General features: G+C 33.4%; 1 protein-coding gene across 5 annotated transcripts; it reads left to right on the top strand.

Moving 5' to 3' along the window:
- The first annotated feature begins 3,416 nt into the window (after positions 1–3,416).
- Positions 3,417–11,044, top strand: LOC115983160. 5 transcript variants are annotated; one of them, XM_031105782.1, is made up of 5 exons: positions 3,417–4,439; positions 5,445–5,548; positions 5,816–5,899; positions 7,425–7,495; positions 9,851–11,044. In XM_031105782.1, the coding sequence occupies exon 5, from the start codon at positions 9,869–9,871 to the stop codon at positions 10,679–10,681; it is 813 nt and encodes a 270-aa protein (XP_030961642.1). In that variant the 5' UTR covers positions 3,417–4,439; positions 5,445–5,548; positions 5,816–5,899; positions 7,425–7,495; positions 9,851–9,868; the 3' UTR covers positions 10,682–11,044. The 5 variants fall into 5 exon arrangements, 4 of the variants coding, with proteins under 4 accessions (XP_030961642.1, XP_030961643.1, XP_030961646.1 ...); XM_031105783.1 differs by having other exon boundaries at positions 5,433–5,548; XR_004089897.1 differs by lacking the exons at positions 3,417–4,439; positions 9,851–11,044 and adding an exon at positions 4,559–4,784 and having other exon boundaries at positions 7,425–7,733.
- The last annotated feature ends 1,875 nt before the right edge of the window (positions 11,045–12,919 follow it).

Below are 12,919 nucleotides of genomic sequence, written 5' to 3'. Positions count from 1 at the left end.
TTTGTTTGGAAACAAGACCTGCAAAGATTGATCTTCACGTCACACATCATGCCAAAACATGTCACTATTGTCATTTCCCACCCTAATCAATATGAAATTATGAAATATTTTCCAACAAGCTAAAATGCCTTTCCACATACTACAACCATGAGGTCTTCTCGCTACCATCCTAGATCAATCACCCCTAATGCTCCTTATATTTAGCTTTGATGGCACCATGTCAAAATAGCTTTTGCTCAATCCCATCTTCATGACTATTTATGGAGCAAAGTTATATTAAAAATAGGACAAAATTTAGATATAAAATTGGTTGTAGTCTAAGGCTATAATCTTATTCAATGAAATAAATATTACTTCATATTTTGAAAATTTAACCGTTAAATTATATGTTCTTTACACTCTTAATACACATCAAATTTTGTGTCAAATGAATTTTATTTACTATATGATCTATAAGTTTATATTTTATGCATAATTTAAACTACAAAAACTAGCAATTTAAACAATTTATTGGTGACATAACTATTGATCTTTAATTTTCTTGAAATTTTGTAAGCACGAAGGATATAAAAAGAAGATGTAATCCAATGGTGGGTCTGTCAAAATTCACCTCCAATAAAAAGATATTTTGTAAGTTTGTATCCTTAGCTTATAACTAATTTTATAACTAAACTTTATCCTTAAAAATAGTTAATTGTGAGTGATGAACAATTATTTTCACATGAATCTATCACTTTTTCTATACTACTCACAGTCAATCACTTTAGAGTTGTAACAAAAGTTGCATTCTTAAACTTTCTCAACTAAATGCGAAGATTCCTAAACCTTACCATCATACCACTCATGTCCTTGGTAGCAAACTAGGGATCCCATCCAAAAGTTCCAATTAGATAATAATTAATAAGAGCATTCACATTAGTCTCAATAAACTAGATTGAAGTTAAAAATATAGCTAAAAACCACAAAAAGTCTACGCATTAGTCTCAACAATCTACCAAAATAATTTAACATTGAGTTTTACTTCACCAGAAGGAGCAAGTTACTATCTCTTGCTACTCCAAAAAAAAAAAAATCAATCTCTCTCTCATATATATATATATTTTATGTTATGTTCTCTCATACAATTTTTGACACGTATTGTTAAAAATAGTTGCTTACCATCATGATGTGTGGTTTTGATAACTATTTAATGATAGATGAACAGTAATATTTCTTGGAACCATAAAATTTATTCACTTTTTGACAATTTGACTAGCAGTATTGCGAAAACACAACAAAATGGTACATTATTTTCACAACAATTGAGCTATAGCTAAAGTTGAATAAAATAAAATAAAATAAAATAATATTATGTTCAAATTTACCAATGAAAAATATTTAGCATTTTGTCGCATTTTTAGACTTTCTTTTTCACTAATATTTAAAATGTAGTAAAAAAAATAGAGTATTGACTCTTATATGTGTGCATACAAAACATCCTTGCTACAATAGAAAAATTAGAGTTTTTGGATTAGTTTACTTAAAAATCTAAAGAGATTGATCTAAATACTCGAATGCCCACCAAATTTCCCATGTACTTTTGAATTCTGAATGGCTTCTTCTCGAGGAGATAGTCAATAAAGCAAAAGCCCAAACTCACAAAATTGGCCCTCTAATGCCCCCTCTATTTTTAACAAATTAACCTGCATCCAAAATTATTAACATTCAAGAACCTAAAGACTCTCATAACCCAATTGAACCATCAAACTTGGCCCCAAATTTTTCCGAAGTCCACAAGCCCTCCCAAAGAATCTAAAAAAGAAAGTTTAGCCCAATTGAAAATAGTCTTGCCCAAAGTAAATAATAATTTCTGGATTTGAGATCAACTCAAGCCCCATCAATTTCCAATGCCCTGACCATGTCTTGTATAGTTGTATTAGTATAGATGAGATTATGGTAATTGCGAAAGATGCAAATCCCCTCCCGCATCTAAAGCTTCCAATGCATCTCTTAACCATCTGAGAAACCCTGAAGCAAGTTTGCAGAAACTGAGGCCAAGCCTAAAAACTTTGCCAAATATCCCATCTTCATTTGAGGCCAAAGAGGCGGGCTAAAACTTTCTACCACTCGCTGTGATTCTCTTAGCATGGAATTGTTGTGTTGTGATGTAGCTTGGTCCTCGGTAATAAGATCTCTTTCAGCCCTTGGTTAGAAGCTATACATGACTATTTTCTTTTCATTGAAACAAAACTAACTAGTACAAAATATCCTCCACACTTGTAGAGTTAAGAAACGCTACCTATTGTTCCTCAAAAAAAAGAAAAAGAAATGCTACCTATTTTGATTAAAAGAGAAGCAAAAAGTGAAAAAACTAACTTTAGGTGCGTACACAGTGGAAATGAATGGAGGGGCAGATTTATTGATTTTCTCTCCTCTCAATCACTCCAAACTGGGAAGATAAGTTTTGGGTAGATCCAAAAAAAGAAAAAAGAAAAAAAAGAAATAGGCCTCACCAAGATTTTTTTTTTTTTTTCTATTTTCTCTTCCAACCAAACAATATAAAATATATTTTTCTCTCCTATATCTAGACATGGCCCTACTGCATGGCACTTAAAAAAGAAAAGAAAAAAAAGAGAGTATTTTAATCCCTTTCAATGGGCCCTAAAAATTTAGGAAGGAGAGTTTAATGCGGTCTTAACTCAAATTTATTAAAAAGAAATAATTTTAGTCCCACCTTTTTACTTATTTTTTATTTTTTATTACGTGGTAGATTACATTGATTATCTAATACTTTTACATGAATTCACAATTATTTGTCACACCTCATTGTTAATTGTATAGTAAAATTGTAACAAAATGTATATAAAACTAGATCGTACTAGAATTACCCCTTAAAAAGGGAAGTTGCCTTTTGGCTTCATCTTTGTCTCATGGTTTTACATGTCTAATGAAACACAATATCTTATCATTTTTTTGTCAAAACAGTAATACTACCAATAATTTTTTTCACACAAGTTAAGTTTTGGAAACATTTTATTGAATGAGTTAGGTCTTAATGTCTAAAATCTAAAATTCCACTCAATCCAAATCTATTACAATTTTATCTTCTTTTTTTTTTCCTCCTAAATTAAATAAGTTCTTGGTGCTGCTACTTTCATGATCTTTGTGTTATGAGTTACACTTGTGCTTCCTCCAGCTGGGTTAAATTAATAATAATTTCTAGCCGTGTTTGATTGCCAATTAATATTGAATTACTGTATGGGCTAAGAGGAGGGAGGAGGGCATTCTAGAGATTTGCGATGTTTTAACAATTTAAAACGGGGCAATTTGGTCTTTTGATAATATGCAACCTTTGTAGCTGTCACATGACTTGTACCGGAGTCTAATTTCCATCCAAGTTAAAAAGAAAAATAATCAGTGGGGTGTAAGGGAAAAAGGCTGCCTTTGATTTACACACAAAATCTGTCATTGTGTAGCCTCCACGATTTGCCGCGCATGATCTGGTTTTTCAGCTCTCTATTTTTCTCTTTCTTTCATTGTGAGAGTGTGTTTATAGTGTTTTGATATATTCTTTCATTGAATCTGTGTGAGTGAATCATCATGAGTGGATGTGGAGTTATACTGTTATGGTCTTTTGATTTTTTTGTTTGAGTTTTGAATCTTTGAGACCGAGTGTGTGTGGGGTTATAGTGTTCTTCTGATTTTTGTAGTTGACTAGTTGATTTTTGAGTCGCCGAGTGAGTCTGACCGTGTGTGGGGGCTTGTAGGGGTTAATGGGTTATAGTGTTTTGAGTTTTTTTTTTTTTGGAAGCCATAGCATTTTGAGTTTCTTTACTGGTACTGTAAGTGTGTGGATTGATTTGATATAGAGTTATGAGCTACTTTTGCACTTTGACAATTGTAGAATTTCATTTTTTTTTTTTTTTTAAATTGATATATTCAAGTCTCTTTTGTTTTAGGTTTTATATAATTGATGTTTCTTATTAACCCCCTATACAAAAATCCTAGAGCTGCCCTTGGCAGGATGTAAAAGTTTAGTGGAGCTAAGTATACATGCATTCCCATAATTTAGAAGGGCAAATGTAATATGAGGCATCGATTAGGATGATAAATGATAATTTCTCCTTATTTATTTGGGTTTATAAAGAAAATAAAATTTTTTGTGACTTTAGATCTATTATTTGAGAAAGTAAAAATAGCTTTTTTTTTCTTGTTACAATTTTTTCACGTGATGCAACTGTTGAGTCGGCTATCAAAATATTAAGGATGAATGGACAATGGCATTCCCTAAAACTACTGTGTTTCACCTTTTTGTTGTTGCTTCCAACCTCAGTGCTATCTAGCTGCACACTTCTGGGGCCTGGTTCTCCTTCCACGAACCTCTCAAATTTCAGACTTTGTTGACTGGCAATTCATCTTATGAAAAATTGGTGAAGAATGCTCAGAGGCGGCTTAAATGCGTAAGGGCCTAAATACATTTTTTACTGTTACCCAAAAGATCGTGTTAACCCTTTTCTTTTTTTTTTTTTTTTTTTTTTTTACTGTTAGCATTTACATTGTGCACAATGTGCAGTGCTACGTAGGACTCCACTCTGTGTCTTCTCTTCAAAAGCTTAGCTGTTGCTTCCTCTTCTTCTACAAGATTTAGTTGTTTCAAATTGCCAACCTCTCTGTCTTCCTCATAATTAACATGACTGTTCTTACGTTCCTGTTTTCATCTATTATAAGTGAAATGAACCTAAGACATTCACAGATACTAAGGGAATAATCTTCAAAGGCTAGACCTAACTTGCTTTTAATTGAAGGTTAATTATTCTTCTTCCTTTTAATACGAATGTACTGTCTCTATGTTTATGCAGTTTTTTTTTTTAATCCCTTTGTTTGTTTATTTTATTTGAAAGATCAACTTTATGAACAGAAAAAGTTGTTGCATGTAATGTGTTTAATTAAATTTTTCTAAGAAAGGTGGTTTGTAATCCTTTGATTCAATTTCTTAGAGTGCTACAGACTTCTATATATGTGGTAATTTGTAAATTTTTTTTATTTAACCAAAATTAAAGTAAATTTTGTGTATAGGTTTTTAGATTTGCTGCAAGACTTAACGTTGTTGCTATATTTATCATGAAGTGTGGTTTGTGAGTTTCTTATTCATTTCTTGACTACTGAATATTGATGAGAAAACCAGATCTTTATTCTAGACTAAGTAGTGAAGACCCTTTCCACATTTGATGTTACAAAAGAAAAGACTGCGTCTTAATTTGTTGAGAGCCAGGATGATTCTTTTTATGTTCGCAAGCGCTAGAAGTATCTTCTCAAATCAATCTCATAGTGTCAGCTTTTTGGCTTAATATGTTTCTGTATATGTTCACATACGTTTACGTTTTTGCTTAATGGAGTTTGATAGTTTGACAGCTGAAAGTTTCTTCTAATGATATATGTACTAATCTTTCCAGTTCTTCAAACAGTTTTTGGCTTTCCTTGACATATATCAAATGGGACCCTCCCTAGAGGGTGTTTGTGCTTTCATTGTGACCAAAGATTAGAAACCATTCTCTATTCACTCTCCAAGGTATTTTGTGCTTAAAGTCATTAGTTTCATATATATTGATAAACAGTATGATTCTTCCATATGTTCTACAATATTAAAAAGGTCCATTCTCATCTTGATATGTAGATGAGATTAACCTACGATGAACTCAATTAACAAGTTCAAAAACTCCTTCAATTTGTATTTAGTTCTTCCCATAAATAACATATATGAATTTATATATTTGATAAACTTAAATATGCACTCAACGAAATTTGCTTATGTATCATTTTGATTCCTTTGGTACAGCCTGCAATTAACTCCAGTAAACCAAGTGTTGGAAAGACCCGTCTCAAGGAAAAAGGCATGTTTACTGATGAATATTTGTATTGGGTTTGTTTTGCAACACTGCTGGTTTTTCTCTTTGTTTTAATGTGTTTTCATTACATTGTAATCATAAGCAGATATTTTTCTTTTCTTACATTGGTTTTTCCTACTGCAATAAGATCCTTGTGGTTAGCGGGTGACATTATTCTTAATTATGATGGTTAGTGGACAAAGTTATTTGGCTTTCATAGAAAGTAACATCTCAAAAAAAAAAAAAAAAAAAAATTCTGAAATATTTCCTTTCAAAATTAAATGGATTTTAGGTTTATATGTAGTCTTTTAATGATGTTATGAATGATCCTACGCAGATGGATTGGCATAGAACCTCAAACCAAACTGTGATTATCGATGGCTTGTCAAGGTTTAAAAAAAAAAAAAAAAAAAACACTATGTTTGTGCTTTGTTTTTGTTTGTTTGTTTATATATATGCTATAGTTAAGTTCTTATAGTAAGTGATGTGCTATAATATATGTACAACATTCTCCAAAACTATATGGCACTCTAATTTAATGTTCAGCCTTAATCATTAACTTTCTTCCTACTCATCCTACTATACTTCAAAACATGGGCTGGCGTTTTAAACTTCATTAAAGGCAAGAAGCCCATTAAGATGACAAATTAGAGCAAATTACAGTCCAGTGTAACTCTATTGATTGTCCCCACATTTAGATGATAGTAATTGATTGTTCTCACGTTTAGCTCATCTCAAAACTAGGATTTGTAGTCTCAATGTAGTGATCGGTTTAGTCAATCAATTCTAAAGATTAAAAGATTTCAACGTTTTTAGTCTTTTGGACTTCAGTATTGGACTCTTCCACTACTTCTTCTTCTTCCTTTTTTCTTTTTTTTTTTTCTTTTTTTTTTCTCCCTGAAATCAAAGAGTTTCTCCCATTATTTGCATGTTATAAAAACCTATTATAGTCCTATAGTTCGCTAGACAAAGAAAAGTGAACCGGTGTATTTTTTTTTTTTAAGAATAACCCAAATGAAGTTTGAATCTGATACGTATCAGATTCAAATTTCATTCCTTCTTTGCTAAACTCAAGGTATTTTTTGCCTTCTATTTTCTTCTCTCCTTTTTATTATTTAAATAGTTCTGTTGTCTACTTGAATATCAAATGGGTATTTGCACGCAAAGTGTTTGTTAAAATGCCTAAGTGTTTTGCCCTTTTTTTTCCTTCTTTTTTTTAGAATTTGATTTTGATAACATACCTCCTATTTCATTTGGCCAGCCCCTAATAGAAATGAATAATAGGAAGAAATTACCCTTTAACTTTAACTTTTGTGATTTTACTTTACTATTATATAAATCTCCACATAGAATAAAGTCTCACCTAGGAAGAAGCTGAGTTGGTTCTAAGTAGTAATGGAAGCCATGAAAGTAGAATGCATGGATTTTTTTAAAGCTCTCTGATTTTTTTTTTTGCTTACTGTGTCAATGTTAAGGACTTAATGTCAAACTTATTTTGAATAGGTACTATTGTTTTAGTTGTGGGCACAATTCAATGTGTTTTGATGTTTGTGTTTGCAGTTCACAAGTAGAGGGATATTGCTCCATTGGATGTGAATGGTGATGTTGGGGTCTCAGACAAAGATTGTGAGGTACATGTCTTCGATGTCGAGGTTTCTGATTTCCTTTTATATCAAGTTGTGATAGTTGTTTAGTGACATTTAGTACTGCCCCTAATTACCTAAAAGTGAGTTGTTACTTCCTTTATTTTTTATTTTTTATTTTTTTTTATTGAAGTTATTTGTAATTTGTGGAGGTGAAGATAAATGTTACGTTACAAACGCCCCCTAAACCCAATTTTTTTGTAGTGGTTAATGGAAAATTGTTTTGATGTAGCATGTAACTTCAATTTTTTTGGCTCAAGTACAATTGGTGGTGCCCCTATTTAACTTCAAGTGAGTTTTGTTTTATTGAAGTCATCTACAACTTGTGGAGTCGTGGATAAATGAAAAATTCTATTGATGCAGCATGTAACTAATTAGCAAATGTCATTGGTATAATTCTAATAAAAAATTTAATTGCAATTTTTTTTAGTAGATAAAAATATGTTCATGTTATTACTTTAACATATGTTCCATATTCTACATAACATTCTCATATAGAAGCTTACAACATTATTTGCGCATCGTGCAGGCCCTCCACTAGTTACTACTAATTAACATGAACCACAGTTTTTTTTTTTTTTTTACAAAGTCTATAGACAAAAGATTTGACAACTTTCCACACTTGTTGATGTGGCATATTGATAGTGGTAAGTAAAAAGGTAATGTAAGTGATAGACTTAGATAAAAACTAGTAAAAGTTTGCGAACTCAACTTATAAAAAATGTTATGAATTTTTGTGTAATGCTTTTTTTTTTTTTTTTTTTTGAGAAATGCTACATTCACAATATTTTCACAACAAATCCTAGATAATAAGTTGTTACTATTTTTAATTTGAACCCATCAATGAAATTAATTTTTTGTCATCAAGAATAACCCGTAACAACCTACCACTTAGAATTTATTGTGAAAGTATTGTGAAAAATATTGTGGATATAACATTTCTTTCTCTCTCTCTCTCTCTCTTCTTATTTTTCATTTGATAAAAAAGTTATTTTATTTATTCGCTAATATTTGGGCTTAATTAATACTATTATAATGAAAATTGAAATTGAGACATTTTATATATTTAAATATAATTTTTTTATTAAAAATAAATACTACTTAACTCTATTATCTTGTTTTGGATGCAAAATTACTATTAATTAACATGAACCATGTAGTTTTTTTTTTTTTACAAAGTTTATATAGACAAAAAATTTGACAACTTTTCACACCTGTTGATGTGGCATATTAATAGTGGTAAGTAAAAAAGTGATGGACTTAGATAAAAACTAGTAAAAGTTTGCGAACTCAACTTATAAAAAATGTTGTCAATTTTTGTGTATTGCATTTTTTTTTTTTTTTTGAGAAGTGCTACATTCATAATTTTTTCACAACAAATCCTAGATAGTAAGTTGTTACTGGTTTTAATTTGAACTCATCAATGAAATTAATTTTTTATCATCAATAATAGCCTGTAACAACTTAACACGTAGGGTTTATTATGAAAGTTTTGTGAAAAATATTGTGAACATAGCATTTCTCTCTCTCTCTCTCTCTCTCTCTCTCTCTCTCATTTTTCATTTGATAAAAAAGTTATTTTATTTATTCGCTAATATTTGGGCTTAATTAATACTATTATAATGAAAAAAAAAATAACCCTATTGATTAAAATTTGGGGGCTTTTTTTTTTTTCCTTGGGGCCTTAAGCGACCGCATCATTTACTTTCACTATTGAGCCGGCTCTGAGAATGCTTGAACTTTGAGAATCTGGTTAGATCTTCATCCTAGGAACTATATATGGTCACATCTAGAGTAGGTTTAAATCACTAAATGAAACCATAGACAACTTAACAAGATATACTTTTAAGGAAAATGGAGTTTAGGAAGATCATCTCCAATCCGACATGCAGGAATTTGCGCAAGAGAGGAAATATTATGAAAGTAAAAGTCTAGAGTTAACTGGCTGAATTATCTAAATACCTTAAAATAAGTACGTAACTCAATGTTAAATTTATTTTATTTTTTTCTTATTTTAGATATGATTAATACTATATATTAAACCTATGGTTCTATAGTGATTGCTCTTTATTATTAGGTCAAGACATCAATGAATTTTGGGTATTAGTGGAAATTGAACCATAAATCTTTTATTCGAGATAACAGAGTTACTAATTGAGTTAATTGAAACCTATATCTAAATACCATTTTTTGTTTACAGAAAATGTTAAAATCATTAATCAATATCAATATCATCGACAATATATAATAAAAGTTGGGCTTAGAAGCCATGGTTCCGCCAAATGGTTTCACCAAATTGCAATTTTTTTTTTAGATTTTAATATTTTTCTTCTCTTATGGAAGTCGGAAGTGACGGTGTGGATGGACAGTTTCTCAAAGTTTCATATAGATGCTGTGGTGAACGGAATGACGGCGGAGGCATGGCGCTTTGCCGGTTTTTATGGTGAACCAAATACAAACTATAGGGAGGAAGCTTGGAGTATGTTACGGATGTTACGGTCCAAACCGCACTTGCCATGGTGTTGTATGGGCGACTTTAATGAAATACTCTGGACGGAAGAAAAGAGAGGAGGTAGAATCAGAGCACATGACCAGATGCAAGCTTTCCGGGATGTGCTAGATGATTGTGGTTTTGTGGATCTTGGCTTCACTGGACCTGAGTTTACTTGGCACAGTAGAAGGTATGGTCACCTAATATGGGAACGGTTAGACAGGGGAGTAGCCAACTATGATTGGTTAGCAAAATTCCCGGCTGCTTTAGTTCGCCATCTCCATTGCTTCTCATCAGATCATCGTCCCATTAAGCTGGTTTTTGATCCCAATAGCGAGTCACAACGTTGGTTTCGGCGACCTTTCCGTTTTGAAGAGATGTGGTTGGCTGACAGGTTATGCAGTGACACTGTCCTAAGAGCCTGGGAAATTCAACAAGAAGGCAATCCCATGTTTAAGGTGTCAAAGAAGCTCAAGAAGTGTAAAAAGATGCTCAAGTCATGGAGCAAAGATCACTTTGGTAGTGTAAAGAGACAATTAGCCAAGACAAAGGAGTTATTATGGAAAGCTGAAGAGGAAGCAGCCAACGGTGGAAATTATGGGAATGTGATCCATCTTAGAAGGGAACTTAATATTTTGTTGGAGAAAGAAAGTAAAATGTGGAGGCAGAGAGCTAGAACATAGTGGGTGGCAAAGGGAGATAAAAACACTAAATACTTTCATGGAGTGGCAACCCAAAGGAAAAGAAGGAACTTCATTAAAGGAATAAAAGATTCTGAAGGTACTTGGCAGACTGATGAAGGTGTTGTTTCGAGCATTTTTGTGGAGTTTTTTACTAGATTGTTCACCCAGTCACAGCCTCATGATCTTAACCGAGTCCTTGAAGGAGTTAAGAGGGTGGTCTCTGCAGAAATGAATGCTGAGTTGGTGAGGCCGTACACCATGGAAGAAATTGACACAGCCATTAAACAAATGGCTCCCTTGAAGGCCCCGGGTCCTGACGGAATGCCGCCTCTTTTTTACCAAACCTTTTGGCAACATATTGGTCCAGAGGTGTCAGAAGCTGTCCTTTCTTGCCTAAATTCTGGTAATCTTCTAAAATCCATTAATCACACATTCATTACTCTTATTCCAAAAGTGAGTAATCCTGAAAGTGTTTCAGAGTTTAGACCTATCAGTTTGTGCAATGTGCTTTATAAGATTATCAGTAAAGTTATTGCAAACCGACTTAAACCTTTGTTAAATTCTATAGTCTCTGAAGCCCAAAGTGCTTTCATAGCCGATAGACTTATTACTGATAATATTTTAATTGCCTTTGAGTCATTGCACTATATGAAAACTCTCAATTCAGGTAAGGAGGGTTTTATGGCCTTGAAGCTCGATATGAGTAAGGCTTATGACAGAGTGGAGTGGAGTTTCCTTGAAAAAATAATGTTGAAGATGGGATTCCAAGAGTCTTGGGTGGCTTTGATCATGCAATGTGTATCTACTGTGACCTATTCCGTTCTCTTAAATGGTGAACCAAAAGGATTCATTCGACCTTCTAGGGGTTTGAGGCAGGGTGACCCCCTGTCCCCTTTTCTCTTCTTGTTTTGTGCGGAAGGGCTAAATGCACTTCTCAACAAAGCAGCTGATAATGGGGACATTAGGGGCTTATCTCTATGCCGACAGGGCCCGAGGATTACTCACCTCTTTTTTGCAGATGATTGCCTACTATTTTGCAGGGCTAACAGAATTGAATGTCAAAAAATTCAACAATTACTTGATTGGTATGAGGTTGCTTCTGGCCAATTGGTGAACAAGACTAAAACTACTCTCTTCTTTAGTCGTAACACATCGGAGGAGGTTCAACGAGACATTCAAGTCTTGCTAGGGGTGCCGGCTATCAAACACTATGAAAAATATCTTGGTTTGCCATCCTTGGTGGGGAGACAGAAAAAAGCTTGTTTCAATCAAATTAAAGAGCGGATTTGGGCCAAAATGCAAGGATGGAAGGAGAAGCCACTTTCTCAAGCCAGGAAGGAAGTCATGATCAAGGCGGTGATCCAATCTATTCCCACATACTCAATGAGTGTGTTTCGATTACCCTTGGGTTTAATTAAAGATATAGAGGCGATGATCCGTAAGTTTTGGTGGGGCAACCAAGATAATAAAAGGAGAATGCAGTGGGTGAAGTGGGGTACTCTTTGTTCTCCAAAGTCTTTGGGAGGAATGGGGTTTCGGGATCTCAGACAGTTTAATGATGCACTCCTCGGTAAACAAGTGTGGAGACTCTTTCATGAGAAAGGCACGCTACTGTACAAGGTGTTTAAACCAAAATACTTCCCATCAAGTAGCATTCTGGATGCAGATTTCAATCAACGAAGCTCTTTTGCATGGAAAAGTATTTTACTAGCAAGAGAGGTTATTTGCAAGGGTGCACGGTGGAGAGTCGGAGATGGGTCATCCATAAACATTTGGAATCATAGGTGGCTGAATTGTCCAGGGAGTGGCAAGATTGTGTCTCCCAATATTAATCCATCTCTGTCCTCAGTGAAGAATCTATGCATTCCTGGCACTAAAGTTTGGAACAAGGAGCTTATTGAGCAATCTTTCTTACCTTGGGAAGCTGAGAGGATTCAAAGCATTCCGGTCAATCATTTTCCAATGGAGGATTTGCTTATTTGGCCACTCACCAAGGATGGGAACTACTTGGTTAAGAGCGCTTACCGGCTGTTATCCTCAGAAATCAGAGCTACTCTGCCTAGCTCATCTGAAACAGAGAATGGCAAGCATTTTTGGAATGGAATATGGAAGTTACAGGTACCTAACAAAGTGAAGCATTTTGTGTGGAGAGCTTCAAGGGAGTCTTTGCCTACCAAGCTGAATTTGTTCTCACAGCATGTCTTACCTGATCAGTTCTGCAACCTCTGTAAAGATCAT

This window comes from Quercus lobata, chromosome 4 (assembly GCF_001633185.2).
Source record: "Quercus lobata isolate SW786 chromosome 4, ValleyOak3.0 Primary Assembly, whole genome shotgun sequence".
Classification (NCBI taxonomy): domain Eukaryota; kingdom Viridiplantae; phylum Streptophyta; class Magnoliopsida; order Fagales; family Fagaceae; genus Quercus; species Quercus lobata.
The sequence above is the reverse complement of the archived record's forward strand: the minus strand, read 5'-3'. Positions and strand labels throughout refer to the sequence as shown.